The 23,408-nt window shown below is 36.0% G+C and overlaps 1 protein-coding gene across 1 annotated transcript; it reads right to left on the bottom strand.

The window, feature by feature from the left end:
• Positions 1-1,064: 1,064 nt before the first annotated feature.
• Positions 1,065-23,177, bottom strand: susd1 (sushi domain containing 1). The gene is made up of 20 exons (XM_030143684.1): positions 23,044-23,177; positions 22,229-22,420; positions 19,523-19,669; positions 18,521-18,676; positions 18,288-18,440; positions 17,227-17,406; positions 15,144-15,323; positions 14,848-15,036; positions 12,499-12,678; positions 12,213-12,392; positions 11,888-12,067; positions 8,518-8,697; positions 6,693-6,857; positions 6,463-6,557; positions 4,525-4,711; positions 3,447-3,540; positions 3,114-3,369; positions 1,941-1,980; positions 1,703-1,796; positions 1,065-1,221 (listed from the first exon to the last, which is right to left on the bottom strand). Exons 2-20 carry the CDS (start codon positions 22,275-22,277, stop codon positions 1,203-1,205), a joined length of 2,724 nt encoding a protein of 907 aa, XP_029999544.1. The 5' UTR covers positions 22,278-22,420; positions 23,044-23,177; the 3' UTR covers positions 1,065-1,202.
• Between the last annotated feature and the right edge of the window lie 231 nt (positions 23,178-23,408).

The following is a 23,408-nucleotide window of genomic DNA, read 5'->3' as shown; positions in this document are numbered from 1 at the left end:
CATTCCATAAAAAATTAAAAATGTATTTGAAAAAACTGTTGCATCCTGTTCAAAATAGTTATTTAATGTAAAAACAAAACAAAACCCAAAACCTTTTCTTTCCTGGGTTTCTGGAGGATATAGGTTTCTGGACTGCTGTATTTTACTGTTGTATATTGTTAAGGTTGACTTCATTTAACAGGTGTGAATGCATCAACAATAGGGCTGCATAATTCAATCACAATGTAACATTAGTCTGTGCAATGATATTTTTGCAAAGGGCTGCAACTTCTGTGGATTTAGGGTGATCTAATTGCAGAAATGAAAAAGACCTTTGTGAAATCTGTAATATTTAAAATTTTTGTGACACTGAGTAGAGGGAGGTACTATGCAAAAAAAATATTTAGCAGGTTTTAATTAGAAAGTTTGCACTGGAAAAATGACACTCCTCTATAAAGCAAGCTGTATATTTTTCTTGATTGCTGAGCAAGTAAACTCACTGTCCACCATCATTGCATGACTTTTTCGGGGTGGCTGTGGCTCAGGTGGTAGAGTGGGTCGTCCAATAACTGAAGGGTTGGCAGTTTGAATCCTGCTCTGTCCTAGTCAGTCTGTTGTGTCCTTGGGCAAGACACTTCACCCTCCCTGCCTCCAGTGTCACCCACACTGGTGAATGAATGTTTGGTGGTGGTTGGAGGGGCCGTAAGCGCAAATTGGCAGCCACGCTTCTGTCAGTCTGCCCCGGGGCAGCTGTGGCTACATATGTAGTTTATCACCACCAGAGTGTGAGTGTGAGAGCGAATGAATAATGGGTCAATAATGTAAAGCGCTTTGGGTGTCTAGAAAAGCGCTATATAAATCCAATCCATTATTATTATCACCAAATGGTGCAGCCCTCCTCTACAAAATTATGTTTGCAGTATCACTGTCCTGGAAGGACCAGTTATCTCTAAAAATTCACCTTTTCATCGGGTTGGATGTGAACTGTAATCTGAAACTGATCTAAAGCTGTCAGATACATATATTCTGATAATATCTTGAAGTTTTCTTATAGTCCATGTCTGTCTCTGCATCAGTAAAAGAGGTTGGATGGACACACATTACAGAAAACTGCAAGAATTTTTATTATTATTATTTACAAAATGTACAAAATTAAGTAGGATGTCAAGACTTAATTTATAAAAGTGATAAATAAAGTTACAAAACATCAGCAGAGTGAAGCATCACGTCCTCCTGAAACACCTGTAAAAAAACAGGATGAATAGGTCATTAAATGAAATGTGCAGATTTTACTTAAAACTTTATTAAACATGTTTGATGGGTTTGTTGAATGAGTTCAAGGAAATCAACTCAAAAAGATGGGGTTGTATCTAACGCGTAACTAGCTCATTATCAGTAATTTAATAATATAGAAAACACTTCATACAGTAAACTACTGTATTATCAGTTATTGCATTCATATTGTATACTAATTTTTGTTTTGACAGAAAAAAAGAGCAAATATGAGACAGAAAGAGATTAAAATACATGATAAATAGTTGGGACAGTTTATAAGGTAAGCTTTGTGTGATCCTGAATAATGTATATTTTTGCTGCAGCATAAACTATGGCAGTATTTTAGAATTTACTCCCGGTAATGAAGATTTGATTTCCTATTAAACTGTTATTTTTTCCAAACACAAAATGACCCGAGAACATGGTGGATATTGTGTGTTGTCTGTACCAGATGTAACTGTATCCAAACAAAATGGCCAAGGCGACCAGTCCGACCGATGCAGCAGCAGAAAGCAAGGAAACCCTCAGAGCAAATGACGTACCTGGACAAAATGAAATCTAGGGGTGAGTAATCACAAATGTGTTTCTGTGTACAATGATGTGATGCCTGAGTTAATATAAAGAGAGAGAAAATAGTTAAAAGAAGTTTTGAAAATGAAACTGTTATGGTGTGAAGTTGTGATTACCTCTGACTTTAGCCCAGAGGACACAGGAACTTTTTAAAGCCTAAAACAGAAAAAAATCCAATTATTTAATGACTTAAGTCTCTAAACTCTGGTTCAGTTTCTCTCAAATAAGTCTCAATATCTATGTTCAGACTGCAGGAAAACATGTCCAGATCTGATCAAGGCAACATGAGAAGTACAAATCATATGGAATGTGACCTAATCCATTTCCATATGTGGTTCTAAAATAAGTACAGGTCGTATTTACAAAGCCTCCTATAAAAAACAGCTGCTAAATGTGATGGAGTTATTAAAAATGTCATAGAGCTATGAAGATTATGATGAAGATAAAAGACTTCTTAGAAGCTTAGTTTCTCAAACAGAGGAGGAAATCCACAAAGATCTGTTTGACCCAGTTTTCCCTCACTAATATTAAATAGCTTAAGTAAAGACATAAAGTAAATCTTTTGGGTCCTTAGCTAAAAAAAAGTGCTCTTTATCAGCATTTGTATGAATTCTGCACTGGATGGAAACATTGACAGACAGTGAACTTTTAAACCCGAGAGGTACATTTAGCTTTTAAGATCCTTTAACAAATTTTGATATTTTTTAAAAAATTTTCTTTTTATCTTTGTACTGTATTTGATGCTTCTTTTCTTCTTTCTTTTCTTCTTTCTGGGCGATCAATAAAGTATATCTTATCTCATGAAGTATAAGTACAACCAAAACTTATGGTGACACATCATATCAGCCATCGCTTCACAACAACCCAATTATCTCTTTTCATTTATCTCTCTTTTCTCCTCATCCTCATTGTTGTTCTTATTATTATGAATTCTTCCATTGCATATCAGCCGCTGTGAACTCTGACTTCAGCTGCATCCATGTTTACTGCAGAATGAAAGTGCTGCTTGGGACATCTTTGTGATTGTTCTGTCGTACATACAGGTCAGTTCAGGTCCAATACACACCACCTATACATTCCTACATACTATCAGGCTCCTGAATAGTGAAGTGTGTGATTTGTGTTTTTGTGTTTTGGATGTGTGTACTGCTGGTTGGACAATAATTTGCCCCTAGGGGACAATAAAGTACCCTAAACCTTGAACCACAAAATAGTCAAATCTGAGCCATAAATGTGCATTGAGTCCTGCAGTGTGAACATAGCTCCAGTATCACTGCTAGTTCACCCACTGTTTTCCACTGACTGACAGCTCGTAAGATGATATAGTAGTTCCTGCCATTCTGTAGTGGAGTGTTAAAGAAGCCTTCATAATAGAGTCCATCCCCTACAGTAAAATTCATCTCTGTCCCAACACGTCTGACTTGGATTTGGGCGGCGATGTAGTCTGTTGAGGATCTGCTTTTGGTTTCGGGGTTTGGGTGTCCAGGAGAGGAACAGTCAAACACCATAATCCCCTCCACAGGAAGCACAAACACTTGGTACAAACTGGAGACGAAAAGGGACAATTAAAAACCATTCTTAGCTGATATGAGTATTATTCAGAAATGACTAGACTATGTTACCTTATCAGGTCTAGTGTGTTTGGTGATCTGCGAAGTGTCAGAGTTGGTACAGGAGTCTCAAATTCTCTGTAGTAAACCACTGGTGCTGCAGGTACTGATACATTATATAGATTTAGATTTTTTTATAGGTTTGGCCACTATGTAGAACAGAGGTGTCAAACCTATGGCCCATGAGCCAAAACTGGCCTGCCAAAGGGTCTAATCCAGCCCGTGGGATGAATTTATGACATACAAAAATTACACTTCAGATATTCATAGTCAAGGATGTCAAAATCATTTTAGTTCAGGGGTCACATACAGACCAGTTCAATCTCAACTGGGTCAGACAGAGGCGCCGATAAGGGGGGGTAAACATGACAAATTCATGGGGCCCAGTATTTGTGGAGGGTCCAGTGGTTACAGGTTAGAAGTTGTGAAAGTTTCGTGTAAGATTCGCTGTACAATAGAGGAACAGAAGTTGGAAATCGGACGTTGAAAGCATGTTAAGTTTCAGTTTCGTTTTCACCCTAGTGCAAGTGACGTTATGTATAGATACATACTGTACATACTGTATACTGTTAAAATCGCACTTACATTTCTTAGAAATTTGGGGTTTTTCATGGTTGTTTATGCTTTTAAAGGACATTTTTTAAAGGATACTTAGTAGATGTTATGTTACTTTACTTAATTTACTATTATGATTATTATTACTACTTATGCCATTAAGTCATTTTGGCAAATTTAGATATTTTTATCTTCTTTTTATCATTCTATTGTATTTGATGTTTATTGTCTTGTGAATTAAATCCTTGGGGAATCAATAAATTATGTCTTCTCTTCTCTTCTCTTCTCTTCTCTTCTCTTCTCTTCTCTTCTCTTATCTTATCTTATCTTATCTTATCTTATGTAAACATTTTCCTAATGTAATTTGACTTTTTTCACTGTTATTTTACTGGTTTGGCTCATTTGAGATCACATAGGGCTGAATTTGACCCCTGAAATAAAATTAGTTTGACACTCCTGATGTAAAAGATTATGATTGATAATGATATAAAACATATGTAGACATCTGTACACAGAATTGGCTGCACTTTAATACCTGGTAAGCTGGTGTTGGTGGTGATGGAGGCTGTGAATCTGGCTAACGTGGCGGTGATGGAGATGCTGTAGTTTGTGAATGGAAGCAGGTTGAGGCAGAGTTTCAGCTCCTCAGCTTTGGAGCTCAGAAACCGCTTCCTTTTGTCATGAAAGGACGTCTGGTAATCTCTAGATCCTATGAAACTCACCTGGACGGTTACACAGAACCATTGTCAGAGATCAGGCTGCAAAATCCTCTGTACGACCCAACAAATCTAGAAACATTGTGACGGTTTGGAAAATGCACACAAACCTGGAAGCAGTGACTTCTAACTTAATTTTGATGTCTTTACCGTGTGAAGCCATTATTACAGATGGGTTTTGTTCTCATACCCCCTCCGCTATAGTTTTATATGTAAATACACATCTATTCCTGCATCCAAACGAACCAGAAGTGTTTTTTGGCACATATAACACGAGGATTCCTTTTTGCACTGTTTTGCTTTTAGCTAATATTTGTGAATTTAACAGCATATTGTAGTTTTTTTTCCCAGTAATCTAGACCCATGTCATTTATAGCTGTAGATGGATGATTGTTTTTGATGGGGTGGTCATAGATCAAGGGTGTCCTGCTCAGATATTTGAGATGCTGCCTCTAAATTCCTCCAGATTTAGGGACTCTTGTAATTATTTTTTGCACTGTAGAGGGTGACATATCCAAACCCTTTCCTGTTTTTCATTAATGAATTTTGTTTTTAAACCTTTCTGTAATTTCATAAGACATTTGAGGCACGTCCTGGAAACTGCATTTGTACAAAATCATAATAAGCTAAGCCAGTGGTTCCCAACGTTTTTGGCTCGTGACCCCATTTTAACATCACAAATTTCTGGCAACCCCATACATTCAAAACTGAGACTTTTTTTTTGCTAAAATTTATTTGTTTTTGATCTTGTAATAGTTTGCTATACTATGTTGCAAATAAATGTTAATTTTAGATGACAGTTAGTCTATATAATGTATATTATTATGGATGGAGGCAGAAAAGCCAGGTGTAGATTACTGCACAAAGTGAGAATTTTATTTTCCTTGGTCAGGATATGTACAGTCAGTCCAGCTTGGATTTACAAGGCTGACAGTTAATACTGAACAAACAAGAACTCAAACTATGAATTATGAAAGAGCTGCAGCATCTGAAACCGACCACAATGAACATTTGAAAGATAAACAGTACCACAGTGCTTCAGTTTCAGCTTCACAGTTTGTCATGTCTTTTATGGATTGTGATTGTCTCTCTCAACTCACCATATATTTTTTATTAGTAAGTTTTTATTTTTATTTTTATCAATTGCTAGAAATTTCAGGCAACCCCATTTGAATTCCAGGTGACCCCATGTGGGGTTCCAACCCCAAGGTTGAAAAACACTGAGCTAAGCTATGCTAAGCTATGCTAAACTAAGATAAAATAAGCTAAACTAAGCTAAGCTAAGCTAAGCTAAGCTAAGCTAAGACAAGATAAGATGAGATAAGATAAGATAAGATAAGATAAACCTAGAATCTAAAATTTTTGCATGGGAAAAGTGGATATGACTAAGTGGATGTGAATAAACAATAACTGGAGAACTGTACGAGGGAGAATAAAATGCAGGACAGAATAAAGTGCAGACAGAATGAGTCACCTGCTGGCATGAGTTGCTTCAAATAACATTAATATGCAACATTTTTACCCCATTTATAATCCAAAAATAAGCTCTGTCCCAACTAAAAGGAAAGAATTAAAGTATATTTTCTATTAAAGTAAAGCAGATGTGATTAAATGTCTTGTCTTGTTAATATCTGCATGAAAAACAAGTCTAAGTAAATATAAAAATCACTGCTTTTGGTTTTATGTATATTTTCCTTGCTGTCCCAACTTGTTTGATTTGAGTCTGTAAATGAAAACTGAAGGAAATGTAAACTTACCTTGTAAACTTCGGTATCCTCTTCATACTTTTCTGCTTTCCAGAGCAGACATTTTTCATTTATGACATGTAAGTGATTGATGGGTGGCTTGATTTCTGTAGAAGAGAGAAATGTCAGAGTGATGCTTCATAATTCTTTACTCTTTCAGATCAACAGAACAGAGAAGAAAACATCACCTTAAAGCCTGATGTTAAAGCTTTTAATCCTCGTGTTTCGTGTGTTTTACTCACCTACACATTTCAGAGTGGCGTTCTGCCAAACCCCTGAGCTGTCACACACAGAGATGTTGCTGCCTCTCCAGCTGTGAAATCCATCCACACAGCGGTGGATCACTACACTTCTGTTGTGCCAAACCACATCTGAGTGGGTAAGAGAAGGAGCTGGGCCACATTTAGCTGCAAAAACAGAGCATCTGATTGGTTAACATTTTGACTGAGAAAGATTACATGCACGCTGAGTGTATTACTGTATTTATAGAGGTGTCAGGGACAGATTAGTTCTTCTTATTAGGACACAAGCTATGACAATATGCTATGTTTTGCTTTGATTTCATGCATTTCTATTTTTTCTATGTTGTAATTTTTTTCACTAACAGAAATTAGGAATGAAAATAAAGTAGTGATTTGATTTTTATTTCAAACAAAACAAATAAAAAGAGAGCATGCTGCACAACACATATCAAGCAGTTACTTTTCATTCTTATTATTCCTATTACTATTCCAAATGATAATAATAGATTATCATAACCTTTATTTAACCAGGAAAAAAAGATCATTGAAATTAAAAATCTCTTTTTCAAGAGTGTCCTGACCAAGACAGCAGCAGCATCAGAAGTTACACAAAATGGAAATCACAGCCATACATCCACACTAATATACATAAACTCAATGAAAGTCAGTACTAAAAACAACCTTAAAACTGATAAGAACATACATATAAAACAGAAATAGAAGCAACTGCTCTGTTTTTTTCTGACCATAAGTCGTAGTACATTTTGCAAACTGATCCATAGGAAGTATAAAACATAAAAACACAGAAAGGTCAAAATTCTCTTTGTATACTTCTTTAAAAATAGTGGAGACACATGCAATACTTATTTACTTGATTACTGATCGAGTTTTCAGGAATTTGTACTTTACTTGAGTATTTACTTTTTTTTTCTTTTTCTTTTTTTTTTTTTTTTTTTTTTTACAACCTTTTACTTTTACTTCCAACATTTTAACACAAGTAGAAGTAGATGCAGAAGTTACATGAAATAGTTGGTGAAATACAGTTACCTCACATTTTTACACCATCTTTGTTGTTTTTGCGTAATAAATAAAGCATTTGTACAGAGGCCTCGTAGCCTCCAGAGCCAATATTTACCTCCGCCAAGGAGGTTATGTTTTTGCCAGGGTTTGTTTGTTTGTTTGTCTGTTTGTTTGTTTGTCTGTCCGTTAGTGTGCAACATAACTCAAAAAGTTATGGACAGATTTGGATGAAATTTTCAGGGTTTGTTGGAAATGGGATAAGGAAGAAATAATTAAATTTTGGTGGTGATCGGGGGTGGGGGGGCCCACGGGGGGGGCCACTGATCAGCCTTGGCGGAGGTCTGCGCTCTCCGAGTGCTTCTAGTTACTTCAATAATTTCTAATAAAATATATCATCATTTTTATGTATAGAGCAGGATACAGTTTTAATTACACCATTTTTACTTCTAGATGTTCTGTATAGTTGGTCATTGTCTATCTATCTATCTATCTATCTATCTATCTATCTATCTATCTATCTATCTATCTATCTATCTATCTATCTATCTATCTATCTATCTATCTATCTATCTATCTATCTATCTGTCTGTCTGTCTGTATCTATCTATCTATCTATCTATCTATCTATCTGTCTGTCTGTCTGTCTGTCTGTCTGTCTGTCTGTCTGTCTGTCTGTCTATCTATCTATCTATCTATCTATCTATCTATCTATCTGTTAAAGTGTTGGCAGTGTCAAGTAACATCACAAGTAGTTTCCACATACCTCAGTAAACAACAGATAAATGTACAGGGGTTTTTACAGTACCTTTGCATTTTACAGATACTTTCATCCACTCTCCTGCTACTGAACATGTAGAGACATTATTTCCACTGTCCTGGTAAAATCCATCCTTACATTCATACATCACCACACTGCCAGCTCTACTGCTGCCGTCCCACAGGAGGTTAGTGACAGGGACAGATAGAGGAGGACCACAACTTATTTCTGCACACAGACATAAATTAGAACAGACTGTGCTTCTAACAGTAAATACATAAACAAGTGATATGGAACATTTAAGAAAAGTAGTAGTGCAGTAGTAACAGTTAATAGTGGTCAACTGATTTTTCAGTGGAAGGGTAAGGCAGATGATATCTCATATAAAACCAGTATCATGCTGTTACCTCCGCCAAGGAGGTTATGTTTTTGTCGGCATTGGTTTGTTTGTCTGTTTGTCTGTCTGTCTGTTTGTGTGCAAGATAACTCAAAAAATTATGGACGGATCTGAATGAAAATTTCAGGAAATGTTGATACTGGCACAAGGAACAAATGATTAAATTTTGGTGGTGATCGGGGATGGGGGGGCCCACAGGGGGGCCCACTGATCGGCCTTGGTGGAGGTCTGCGCTCTCTGAGTGCTTCTAGTTTTTCATGCGTGACACAATTTAATAACAATAAAAAAAAAGAGAAACAGAACTAATTTTAAACATATATTTATCACTATTAGATTTGTGGCATTTGTTTTCTTCAGATAGTAGCCTCTATTTGTTTCTGGGAGATAACTTTTTCCATTTTACTGGGTTTATGAGATAATCTCTTAAGAGTTTTTAAAGGTACAATGAGTAACAGTGTGAGTAGATATGTCCATTTTATTTTCACATTGTAGTGGACTGGAACATACTTTAAAAATGAGCCACAGATCTGCTGGTTGTTAAATGGGATTGGTACCAACACACAAAAAAATCATAATGTACAAATGAAGCCACTTGAAACTTACAGCTGAATCTGTGCTGCTTGAATATTGCATGGCAACAAAATAAAAAACAAGGATGTGTTTTGGTTCTTGGCCTTCCACAGCCTTAGTGAAAGAGCAACTTCTTCAACAACTGCCTACATCCTTGATAACAATCTGTAGACCATTCATATCTAGAGGCACTGAGTCATATTTTCCATGAAAATTGTAATATGTGACATTTAAGCTCACTCCCAAGCACATTTTTGCCTCTGCTTCTCTACAGCGGCAACATTGTGTAACAAAAGCCACCATTAATTTGAGAATATTAAAATAACACAGACTAGCACATGCACAAATTCAACAGGATGCATCACAGTTCACATAATCATTACAGCATCATTAATTATGTTTGTGTTTATACGAACAGGTAATGCGTCTGGTACTTATTCATATTGTATGGTGCAGTTCCAATGACACTTTTATCCCATGTCCAAATAAATAGATAGATAGATAGATAGATAGATAGATAGATAGATAGATAGATAGATAGATAGATAGATAGATAGATAGATAGATAGATAGATAGATAGATAGATAGATAGATAGATAGATAGATAGATAGATAGATGAGTGAATGAATGAATGAAGCAGTAAAGGAAGCAAAAGTAATGTGTTATGTTATATAAATGTGAGATGGGGTGACATGTAATAAGTTTTCTTCTTCCCACTCCTTTTTGAGGAGTACATATTGAATTTATTTTGTTATTACTAGTGTACATGGCAATTACTATTTTGTCTCGATCACCTTTGTTTCTTAATGTATTTACTCTGCCATTAGTTCCTTGTACTCAAAAGATGTTTGATTTTTTTCTTCTGCTCAAAACAAATAAATGAATGAATGAATAAATTAAAAGAAGCAATCCAAATCCAAATCTAAAAACAGGAGCTTTCTGTTACACAATTTCCTTTTAATCCAACTGATTGATCAGTCCACCACTATTATTAACTATTACTGACACAACAATGAAATGTGTGTAATTGGATAAAAAAACAAACAAACAAACCCACACACAAATATTTACAGTACTGGGCAAAAGTCTCAGGCCACGATTGGCTGGTCATGGTTTTTGTTTTAGCAAAATTATAATGACCACATATATGCAATTTACAGTCTATGTATTTACTCAGAACCAGGTTATATTGGAAATATGTACAGCATAAAAAATACAAAACAAACATAATATGCCGCACACTTTTAATCCCCCTCGACCAAATATAGTGAAAGATTCTATTGAAAGTTACTGCCCTATAATTTAGATTAGATTGTCTTTGTGTCAAACGAATTACATATATATTTATATTTGAAAGTAATCAGATATTATAACTGCACATTTTGACCTTGAAAAAGCAGGTGAAGGTCATGTGTTTTCAATGGGCTTCTGCTCCATGCCAAGGTGCATCCACAGTATAAATTTGGTGCAGATATGTCAATGCATTCTTCAGATAATGCAATTATGTCATTGAATGGACAGACAGACAGACAGACAGACAGACAGACAGACAGACAGACAGACAGACAGACGGACAGATGACAAAACAATTACAAAATCCCTTGACTGAGGGGTAAAAAAAAAAAACAAAGTCTCAGGAAAAAACGACTTCTACAAACCCATGTGTCAACTAGTGTGTCCTCCTTTTGGACCTAACATGTCTTTAACTCTTTTGTTACGGCAACATTAGATTTATTGCATTGGTTTTCAGTTGTTTCACACCAGCTTTCCTTCGGTGTATGTCCAGTGTTTCTAATAGTTTAGGCTAGCTGTTGTCATCGAGTGACAAATACTGACTGTATCCTGTATCTTATGTATCCTGTTTAAATTATTATTAATAATTTGTATCCTGTTTAAATTATTCAGAAATATTGAATTGAGATGGTAGATGTGTTTTTGTTGTTGATTTTTTTTTTTTTTTTTTTTTTTTTTTTTTTTTTTTTTATTTGTTATTATTATGGTGTGAATGCTCAATACTGTACACATTTAAATTGATGTAAGCAGTGTATTAGTTGAAAAGGATAGGCAAAAAAAAATAAGCTTTTGCTTCTAACCTATTCCTTTTTTTGGTTTTTATGTTTATTACAATTGATGTACTGAGTACAATGATTGATGTAAAACCAAAAATAAATTCATTCATTCATTCATTCATTCATTCATAGCTGATTTTTCATGTTTTTTTTTTTAAATATTGTGCACAAATTACCTGTATATTCTTATTGTATCTGAAGAAAAGACACGAAAAAACAAACTTACACACATCCACATTTCAACCCTGAAAAAACAGCCACGCAAAAGGTGGCTTAAGACTTTTGCACAGTTACGTATTTTTGAATTTTACAACAAAACACATGACTGAACTCAGCATTAGATGTAATAGCAGAAACCGATTGGACATGGAATATTGCACCTTCACACCAGAAATCGACATCATCCCAGCGTCCATTCTCTCCACATACTGAGTAGTTTCTCAGACTCTGGGTGTAAAATCCTTCATCACACTCATAATACACCACACTGCCAATGTGTGATGTGCCGTCCCATAGAATTTTAACATTTGGTTTGACGGCAGGCTCCTGACAAGTTATTTCTACAAAAAAAAAAAAAGCACAAGTCATTTGGGATCACTGGAGAAATGTTGAAATGTTTTAATAAGAGATGGACTGGTTTTTAGACGCATAATGGCTGAAGGTTGAACATGTATGAAAATGATATGAATGTCTGATCATCTTCACCTTGACAGAGCAGAGAGGCATCATCCCATTCTCCAGTGGATTTACAAACTGACACATTTCGGTCTCCAACACCTTTATATCCAGAGTTACACCGATAAATAACTTTAGAGCCCACAGAGGAGCTTTTATCCCACTGCATGACTGAATGAGGGAGTGTCGGGGGAATGCCACAGTCAACCTCTACAGGGATGGAAATAAAACCACTGTCCTCAGTAGAAAAAAAAACAAAATTGATCATCAGCAGAGCAGAACAACCCCAATCACATCTCTGGAGTACAGTTGTTACCTTTACATGAGATGTTTGCCTCAGTCCAGTGACCATATATTGTACACAGTGACACATTGTTTCCTTCACTGTAATAAAAGCCTGTTTTACAGTAGTACGTCACTGTGCTTCCAGGTTTGGAGCTGCCGTTCCACACTTTCCCAGTGTGAGGCAGCGTTAGAGGATCTCCACATATTATCTCTGAGACACAAAATCACACATACGGAGTTATAGATCAGACAGGAAAGACATAAAACACTGCATTTAGACAAAATAAGTCAGAATGAGTCATTTTGTATCTTTTAAAATTCTATGTGTATAAATGCTGTATGTCTATTAACCCATAAAGACCCGGTGCTACTTCTGTGGCAGTTCCCAGATGAATTTTTCCTCTCTATTTAACCTTTCTTAAGTGATTTCTCACCATTTATTGCAATATTATCCTCTGTATTTTGCATTTTTCAGTGTGAATGATGTATTTTCCTATATTTGAGTCGCTGATCATGTAGATGTTCATTAAAGCTCAGAGTAAATTCAAAGGTTATTATAACAAAAACTGAAAACTGAAGAAAATGTGACTTTTTCAGCAAAACATTAGCTGTACAAATGTTTCCATCCACTGTCACTGATTGATCCAACTCCATGGGTTTTACTGGTGAATCAATGTTGTAGAAGAGGACAGTGTTTCCATGTTCAGTATGGAGCCTCTGAACGTCCAAATGGGTCATATCTGATGAACATGAAAAGATGACAACCTGTATTTTACACCCATTATTTACACGTATTGAAAGGATTAGTGGATCAACAGATATTAAAAATTTCAGATCAGCAGAAGATTTTGGTTTGTGTCTTTATGGGTTAATCAGGGTTTGTACAGGTGCTTGAAATCCTTGAAAATGCTTGAATTTCAATGTTGTGTTTTCAAGGTCTGAAAAGTGCTTCAATTTTATTTTAAGTGCTTGAAAGTGCCTGCAATAATAACTCTGTGATTTATTTATTGACTTGTTTATTTTTAATATTAACCCAAGCCAAAACTACTTATAGAGAGGTGATAAGTTTTCAAAAAATAAAATAAAACTTTATGTCACAAAAGAAAATTACCAGGTGGTCTCAGGTCGACTCCAGGTAAATTTTTTTATCTTAATCTTTGTCTTGGTGCAAGTGTGTCTGAGGAACACAAAATGGCTTCCCTTTTTTTGGATACAACTTTGTGTTCTCCTTTGATTTCTAAACTTTTTGCTATTATGAAACATCATTTTAGATGTTTATAGCATAATACAATGTACATCATTGTGATAAAAAGTGAATGTATATGTATACAGGGTGGAGAAGCAAATTTACAATGAACATTTAGTTGTTTTTTCTCAGCAGGCACTACGTCAATTGTTTTGAAACCAAACATATATTGATGTCATAATCATACCTAACACTATTATCCATACCTTTTCAGAGACTTTTGCCCATATGAGTAATCAGGAAAGCATACGTCAAAGAGTGTGTGATTTGCTGAATGCACTCGTCACACCAAAGGAGATTTCAAAAATAGTTGGAGTGTCCATAAAGACTGTTTATAATGGAAAGAAGAGAATGACTATGAGCAAAACTATTACGAGAAAGTCTGGAAGATACTATTAAAGAAGAATGGGAGAAGTTGTCACCCGAATATTTGAGGAACACTTGCGCAAGTTTCAGGAAGCGTGTGAAGGCAGTTATTGAGAAAGAAGGAGGACACATAGAATAAAAACATTTTCTATTATGTCAATTTTCTTGTGGCAAATAAATTCTCATGACTTTCAATAAACTATTTGGTCATACACTGTCTTTCAATCCCTGCCTCAAAATATTGTAAATTTTGCTTCCTCACCCTGTATGTATTCCTGTAGATATGTATTTTAACCCAGTGATAAAGTGGTGCACAGGAAAAATTTGAAAATGACCCTTAAAACAGCTTGAAAAGTACTTGAATTTGACCTTGAAAAATGTACTTTTATTAGACTTATACAGTGACAGCGCTAAGTTAACAAAACAAACAATAATACTGTTAATCACAATTATTTGTATCACAGGTTTCAACATTGTGACAGATCTACCATTAACTGGGGATTTCACTGTCCTTGTGTTTATACAACTTGGAAAATACTGTTTATGTTTTATTTTTACGTTGTATGTTTACAGTTAATGTTGTTTTATCACTTCACATCATTGTAAATGAGGGTCAGTGAGGAATCAAAGATCATAATTTTAATCATCAAAACAATAAATTACATGATCACCTTTACTTTTTTCACATTTCTGTTCATTCCAGCTATAGACAAACAAACATTTGGAAAGAAAATAATTTCACTTATTTGATTAAGTTCATTTAATTACCTTGGCATGCCAGGGTTGGAGGAGTCCACTGACCGTTTTCATTACAGACTGATATATTTGATATATTATGTCCTCCATTGTAATAAAAGCCGTCTTTACACATATAAAGTACCGTGCTGCCAGGGGTCGAGTTACCGTTCCACATCTGTTCTGTGGACTCAACTACAGGGGGATTTCCACACAAGATCTCTACATGCAACCAAGAGATGTGATAACAAAAGCCATGTTATTGCAGAAATTTGGAGGAAATTGGACTTCCACTAAATCTAAACTATCGGATAAAACAGTGACTGTACCTTTGCAGAGGACAGACGGTCCCTCCCACTGTCCAGCAGCAGAACAGGTAGAGACACTGCCCTCTCCAACATTACGATATCCAGAGTTACACTGATAAACCACCTCAGCGCCCATCCTCGAGCTCTTATTCCACAGCATACGTGAGTGAGGCAGAGCAGGGGGGGGGCCACAGTCGACCTCTGAGAGCCAAAGCACTGACATGAAAGTGTGTTCGCTGGAAAAAGCTCCAGGAACAGGGAGAGTCTGGGAGGGTCTCATGATCCCTGCACCCCTGAAACTGGTAAAAACTCACTGTATATTTAAAATAATGCATATAATCATGTTACTGATCCCTCCAAAGAATTGAAAAACACCTCATTCCTCTACTGCACTTCCTGCTGCTTTGTCTGTAAGTGCAGTACCTAACCCTTTTACCCCTGACGCCCTGAATGTATGATTAATTTTAAATATTCAAAGCAATTCAACCATTTGCTAAATAGGAAAAAATTCAAAACATACTGACAGAAAAGACCTTGTTCTTTCCATAGACAACTGAGCATGCTCAGTGCGCCTCACTGCTACCTATGTAATGAGCGGCAAAACACAGAGCAGTAAGCAAGATGAACTTGCTGCAAAAATTGACTTTTTTTTTTTTACACCTTTTTCATGATTGTTTTTTTTGTTTTCACTGCTGTTTGCAGTGTTGTTGTGATTTTCCTTTTTTTTTTTTCTTTTTTTTTTTTTTTCCTGTGTTTTTACTGAGTTTTGACTGTATAACTGCTTTTTGGGGTTCAACCAGTTGCCAAAAAGCAGATGGACTGATTTAGAAAAAAAGAGCCACAAAATAAAGACTACTGGGCCAGAATTCAAATCCCTGTTATTGTTCAGTGTGTTCCAGTTCACAGTTCATGTTAAACATCCTAAATCTCTTATCGATGTCCATTCTGAGTACCTTATTTAGTAAAAACCTGTAAAACTTAAACTTCCTCTCTCTGTCTTTTTCTATTATTCCATCTGTTTTGACCCTAAAACACACAATAAAACAAAACCACTGAAGAAAAGAAACACAAGTACACACTCACAGCAGCTTTTATGACACTGAAACATATGCAAATTCACAGCAGCATGTTTACCTGAAATCATGTCTTAGGGGTTAAAGAGTTAATATTACTAGTGAAATGTGAGTGTCTTTAACTACCTGGCGTGTGAGAATACAAAATGAAATAATTAATACTGGATGATGAATCTAAACTGACTCATTTCAGCTATTTACAGTTTCATAATTAATTAAATAATTATTGTAGAAGTGGTGGAAATTAGTGGGACTATAATTAATGCTGACAAACAAAAGTAAGAAGGCATGTTGAAGAAAATGTAATGCACTGACTTTTAGAAAACAGCATGTTTAACTTTGCTAAGTGTTTTTTTTTTTTTTTTTTTTTTTAATGTAAAATGCCATTTACAGTCGTGGAAAAAATTATTAGACCATCAAAAGTCATCAAAAAAAAAAATGGTTATGCAATCAAGTACTAACTCCTGTGTGTATCATGTGACTAAAACAGACAGAAAAGAAAACATGGAATGCCTAAAAGCACTGTTTTTGTCAGTACAATGCCATAGATATTGATGTAAGAACTGAAGTGATTTTGGTTATTATCAAGAAAACATGGAAAATGGATAGATATCAGCTCTGAAATTAAACTATTATGAGCTATTTTTGTTGTTATCATTATATTTGTCCAAACAAACATACCTTTAGTTGTAACAGGCATTAAAATCAAAAAGAAATTGAAGAAGAAAAGGGTGGTCTAATAATTTTTTTTGCGACTGTACGTGTGGAAAAGAGGCCAAGTGTGGAGAAAAATGTCAGTATGGGGCATCAAGACAAAAAATACAACCCTATACTTTATAATCTCCCATTTGTATGAACCATCAATGAAATGAACGTCAGTTAAGCTAAATTATAACAAAACATGACATTATCTCAAAGTGCTTGTGTTAGTGCATGATGAAGTAAACATTTATCACATTTGCTGTTATTCTGGCATCAAAATCAGTCATATAAGGAAAGAAAAAAATAAAGGGGTTTATCTTGTGTGTTACCTTCACAGACCATGGTCGGTCGTCTCCACTGTCCATCAGCTCCACACACAGACGTGTTGTCTCCTCGTCTCCATAGGAAACCCTCGTCACAGGTAAATGTGGCCATGCTGTTGTATGTGGTCCCTGTGATCGACAGCAGTGTGGCATCCTCCACTGAGACCGGGGGTCCACAGTCAACCACTGAGAAGAATGAAGACATGAAAACATGACCGTCCACTGTCAGCATGATTTATTATGTCCAATAGATTATGCATGCATAATTGTAAAATGTATGCTAGTATTTTCTATATCCAAATGATCCTATTCATGTTCTGTAATATTCATATTTTTTTCTGAAATGCATGGTCACACACATGCATACACATTACATGTGTTTTTCTTATATATTTTTGTTTCTTGGATCATTATTTTTTATTACCTCCACCAAGGAGGTAATGTTTTCATCAGGGTTTGTCTGTTTGTTTGTCTGTTAGCAAGATAACTCAAAAAGTTATGGACAGATTTGGATGAAATTTTCAGGAAATGTTATGACACAAGAAACAAATGATTACATTTTGGTGGTGATTGGGGGTAGACTGATCTGCCATGGCGGTGGTCTGTGCTCTCCAAGTGCTTTTGTAGTTTGTTTGTTTGTGATCAGGGGGGATTTTTTGTTTGTCTGTCTGTTTGCAAGATAACTCAAAAAGTTATGGAAGGATTTTGATGAAATTTTCAGGAAATGTTGATACTGGTACAAGGAACAAGTGATTACATTTTGGTGGTGATTGTGGGGGTGGGGGGGTTTGGGGGGACTGATCTGCCTTGGCGGAGGTCTGTGCTCTCCAAGTGCTTTTCTAGTTATTATTATGCCATTTACAGGTCGGGAACCAATTATAGTAACTTCATTGACCTTGATTGTCTACATAACAATAAAAAATGTTGAAAAATTAATAACAAGTAACAAAGTCTTGTTAGGTCCTCCAATAACACACTAAGGCTGACATTTTGAATTTCAGAGTTTTTCTATGAGTGACCTATAAAGGGTTAAGGATGTTTTAAGTATCCCATCAGTGCTGTGTTACCTTCACAGGTAGCCTCGTCTCTGTCGGGCTGGAAGGGCTCGTGTCCATTGTGGACTCTGTATCCCAGTTTGCAGCTGCAGTCGTAACTCCCCTCCAGGTTCCTACATTCGGCTCCTTCTCCACACAGCCCTGTGATCCTGCACTCATCAATATCTGGAAGATGTTCAGGTTGGTATCAGTCATTTTACTCAACTTTCTGAGATGTAAATGGTAGTTGGTGATTCCAGTCTCACCCTGGCAGTGGGTGCCATCATTTGGGATGAAGATGGCCATGTTGTTGGAGGGGCTGTAGCCATCGAGGCAGGTACAGTAGTAGCTGCCAAATGTATTGTGGCAGGTTGTGTGATGTCCACAGATCTTAGTGGCTCCTATCTGACACTCATCTTTATCTGGAAAAAAAGCACTTTAGTATAAAATAGGAAGTGTCTCAATAGTTTTAAGATGATGAACCATTTTTACCAATAGATTTGCTCTAATATGACACACAGAAGTGATTTCAGGCAGTGGTTCCCAGTCTTCTCTATTTCAAGACCAAAAAGATAAATATTATGTCTCAGGACTCAAATTTCCATATTACATCTTGTACACTGTTTTTGTCTCATTGCATCTTTTATATCAATTTGGCATTTATGTTGTATTCACTTTCTTACATATTTTCTTGTTTATTATGCTGTTGTTTTTGTTTTTAAAATGTATTTTATGTATGTATTTTATGACAGAACCCGGTCCTCTGCATTTCACATGGTTTCAGGATAAATGTCAATATTTCACCATAGTCCTAACTCTATATTTGTTTTTACAATTTTTGTCTAATTAACTAAGTACCTGATTAATTTAGTAACATTTTCTCTTCTGACATGTTTTTGAGGAAAAAAATAAAATAACCTTGCAGAATGGTTTGGTTTGACTTCCCTAAAGTCTATTTTCAGTGAATAAGCTGTGATGGTTTCATGTTTTCACATTGCACTTGTAAAGTTGTTCAATAAATCTTGATTAGCACCAAATTTTTTGTGATGTAAATCCTGCCTGTAGGATTGTCCCAGAAGCTTAGATTTTCAACTCAGATAAACTTCACTGATAAATGTCAAAATACCAGCACACAACCACTTACACGATAATTCTGCTCTTTTTGTCTCTGATTTATAGTAAAACAGGATTCATACAGGATCCAATGGTCATGATCATAAAGACAGAGATTGATCATACACTGGGATTTGTACATGTATGTTTTGTACCTTGACAGAAGGTTCTTCCATTTCCAACAAAGCCGTACTTGCAGTTACAAACTTTTCCAGAGCCGTCAAGTTTGTCTTCACATGTGGCGTTAGCGTGACAGGAAGCACAAACATCCAGAGAGTGGCCTGCTACTGGCATGTCTGAAACTAGAGAAAAAACCCACAGATCAATAGTCTCTACTGCAGAGGTGTCAAACATATGGCCCGTGGGCCAAAACTGGCCCGCCAGAGGTACCAGTCCGGACCGTGGGATGAAATTAATTGTTTAATGCAAAAATTGCACTGAAGATACAATCAATCAAGATACAATCAAGTGTGTCACACACGGTCAAACACAGCCCAATTCATTTTAAAGTGGGTCAGACCAGTAAAGTACCATCATAATAACCCATAAATAATGACCACTACAAGTGTCTCTCTTTGCATTAGTGTAAATAATTCAAATTGCACAAAAATGTTTGCGTTTACAAACTATCCTCTCCACACAAAGTGAATAACCTGAACAAATATGAACGACCTGAAATGTCTTGAGAGTAAGTGCAATTTTAACAATATTAATCCTTCTACTAAATGTTTAGTGTAGATCCACTGTGATCTCTGAGTTGTAATGTGCATGTGTAAATTATAAACGGAGGCATAATATTGTTAAAATTTTACTTACTTTCATAAGAAATTTTAGGTTGTTCATGTTATCCACATTTTTTAAAGAATAGTTTGTAGATTTAAACATTTTTATAATTAATATTTACTGGTCTGGCTTGTTTGAGATCTAAAGCTACGTTCAGACAGCAGGTCTTAATGCACAATTTGGAATTTGTTGATGAACTCTGATTTTTTTGTATGCTCTCTCATATTACACATTAAATGCGACTTCTATCAGTTTTGAGTATGAACTGAATGCGACCCTGAAGTGACCCACATGCATAAAAGAGGTCCTGATGTAATGTGTGACCCTGCAGGCAGGCACTGTGTTTTCAGAAGTATGTTTTTCCCCGCTGCTTCTCCTCCTGGCACGCAGAATTGTGACATTTGGCGCATTTCAATGATGTAAAGGTCAGATAAATGCGACCTTTCAGATGTTTAGACTGAAATCACATTGCAAAATATTGGATACAAATCAGATTTAAGACCACATATGAAAGTGGCCTGGGTTGGATTTGAAAAAATCGGATTTGTGCTGTTCAAACTGTCTTTGACAGATCAGATGCAAGTCACATATGGGCAAAAAAGTTGGATTTGGGCCACATTTGCCTGTAGTCTGAATGTAGCCATATTGGACTGTACGTGGCCCCTGAACAAAAATAAGTTTGACACCCTTGCTCTACAGGTTTGTGTAGTTTGTACTTTTGATTTCTTTTATTTTCCCTCATCTTATTGGTCAAGGTGCTATTGGATTGCTTGATTCATTGCTTGCTTGACTGATTAAATGTGAGTAATTATTTCATCATTACTTCAAACACTAAAAGAAGAGCTAATATGATCAGTACACAGGCAGGTATGTCAGTGTTAAAATGTCTAAAGCCATTAATATTCTTAATCTTCTTTGTGCATAAAGTGAAGCCCAGGCATTTGATAATAGACAATTATCAATTTTTAAATTTTTTTTTTTTTTTTTAATTTTCTTAAACATTTTCTGCTTATCTCAAAATATGAATCAATACCACCATCTGCAGAGAGATGAAAAGCTATAATGGTTTGCATTCAGAACAAACAAAGATATTTTTATATCTTTATTGTGCCATTCCAGTTGCATGATGATGGTGGGGATGATGATGATAATAATTATGATGATGGTGGTGATGATTCTCTGTCAGCTAGCAGTAAAGTTGCAGATTGCCTCATCCTCCGCTACAGCAACCACCAAAAATGTCTAAAAATGTGAAATTAGAGCTGTTTGTTTTTTTCATTGTGTCCATTGATATTAGCTGTGGTCCTCATTCAAAAGAAGAGGAGGAAGAAGAAGATGAAGAGGAGGAGGAGGATGAGAAGGAAGAAGAAAAAGAGGAGGGGGAGGAGGAAGAAGAGGAGGAGAAAGTAGAAGAAGTACAGGGAGAACAGGAATAAGAGGAATAGGAGGAAGAGGAAAGTAAAGGAGAAAAAGCAGAGGTTGAGGAGGTAGAGGGAAATGAAGAAGATGAGGAAATAGATGAAAAAGAAAAGGAAGAAACAGAAGAAGAGGAGGTAGAAATAGAGGAGGAATAAGAGAAACAGTAGGAATAGGAGGAGGAAGGAGAGGAAGAAGAAGATATAGAAGAGGATGAAGAAAAAGAGGAAGAGGAGGAAACACAACAGGAAAATACTGCAACAAAGAAGAAAAAGAGGAAGAGAAGAAGAGGAAGAAGAAGAAGAGGAAGATGAAGAAGGGCACCGGTGAAAGCCTATTTCCATCCCTCTGTAGATAAACTGAAGAAAACATGTGAATATGTGAATATTCCATTGCATTTCTGCAGTTCTCTCCCTTTAAACAGACTTCACACAAACACCCAGGACGACTCCTCCTGCTCAACCTCATGTACATGTGATTATTATTTATTTCACTGGAGTTTGATTTGTTATGCTTTTTCTTTTTCTTTCAGTCCTGTATTTTATTGCATCATTGGTTCATTTGCCTTGAGTCTACACTTTTATCCCGTTTTGATTTTCATAAAGTGACTTTTAGTTTCTACCTAATGACTATATCATACGTAAAAGAACAGATAAACTCACCTGTTGTGACGCAGAGCAGAAACACAACGATCATGGTTCTGTCATCCATCGGTGCATTTGTCCTCACTTCACCAGACACTCAACCTCCTCATCCGCACTGTGTGTGTATGTGTGTGTGTGTGTTTAGTTTTGTTTCCGTCTTGTGGACCATGGCAACGCTGAGCGGATTTGATAACCAGGATTAAGACGACACTGTGAGTGGATGAGCAAAGTTAAGAAATGGCTTCTTTTCTCAATGGTTTTCCTAGTAGCTGGTGGTTTTTGTGGTTTTATGTGTCAGACTCTGACACATTCAGTTAGTCATCACAAGTACTGATGATATGAACACAGCGGTGACTGATAACAGCTGGATTCAGCCCAGTGAGCCTGATGCTGACCTTTTACTGACAGTATAATATGAATAATTATAATAAAACTACAAAGCCTTTAAGTAACTGCTTTCATTTTTTTTTTTTTAAATTGTGTGTGATTATATTGTATGTGCAGCTTTTGTATGTTTTAATTACTTGTGCTGTCTCTATAGGATTGTACTGATGTTTCAGTGTTCTCTCTTATCTTTGATTAATCTTGTCTCTTAACTGCCTTAACTCTCTCTTTTTAATTAATGTAGTGTAATATATTGTTTTTTTAGGGTGCCTGTTGTCATCAGACTGGGGACTACAGCAGGATACTAGAAATGTTGGCTATAGCTGCCCTTTTAATTAGAATTGTCCATGACATACTAAACTAAACTAAACTAAACTAAACTAAACTAAACTAAAATAAAATAAAATAAAATAGTGTTCAGTGTTACTGAAATAAATAACTGAACTTACCTCAAACAGGTCATGTAGTTCACATAGACTCAATGTAAAATGTAAGTAATGTTTGTATATTCCACAGGGTAAAGTACTTCTCTAATATGTGTGTCAACTCAGTGAAAACCAACACCCTTCCTCTTTCTAATGGGGTTTTTCTGAGCGCTGGGGCTCTGTCAGTTGTCAGCTGTGGGAGTGGGAGATAAGTCTGCTGAGCTGCTATCTCTCTGCCCAGCAGGGTAATGAGTGGGGTCTTTCAGTCACACTGCCAAAAGGCATGGCGACAAAGTAAAAACCTTGTCTTGTTCCTGGGAAATGAGTCATATTTTTGGCTACTCATGAGAAAAATAATCTTGTTTGGCATGTTTTTCCACAAATAAAGT

The sequence above is a fragment of the Sphaeramia orbicularis genome, chromosome 9 (assembly GCF_902148855.1).
Source record: "Sphaeramia orbicularis chromosome 9, fSphaOr1.1, whole genome shotgun sequence".
NCBI lineage: Eukaryota > Metazoa > Chordata > Actinopteri > Kurtiformes > Apogonidae > Sphaeramia > Sphaeramia orbicularis.
Note: the sequence above shows the minus strand (reverse complement) of the source record. Positions and strands in the feature narration are given on the sequence as shown.

What these genes read in the sequence shown, in the direction of transcription:
- susd1 (XM_030143684.1), bottom strand. Translation starts at nt 22,277, where the DNA reads ATGGATGACAGAACCATGATCGTTGTGTTTCTGCTCTGCGTCACAACA. An exon ending in AACACACTAGACCTGATAAG is followed by an intron (nt 3,370 to 3,446) that starts GTAACATAGTCT and finishes TTTCGTCTCCAG; the next exon opens with TTTGTACCAAGTGTTTGTGC. An exon ending in CTGTCAGTCAGTGGAAAACA is followed by an intron (nt 1,981 to 3,113) that starts GTGGGTGAACTA and finishes TTTCTGTTTTAG; the next exon opens with GCTTTAAAAAGTTCCTGTGT.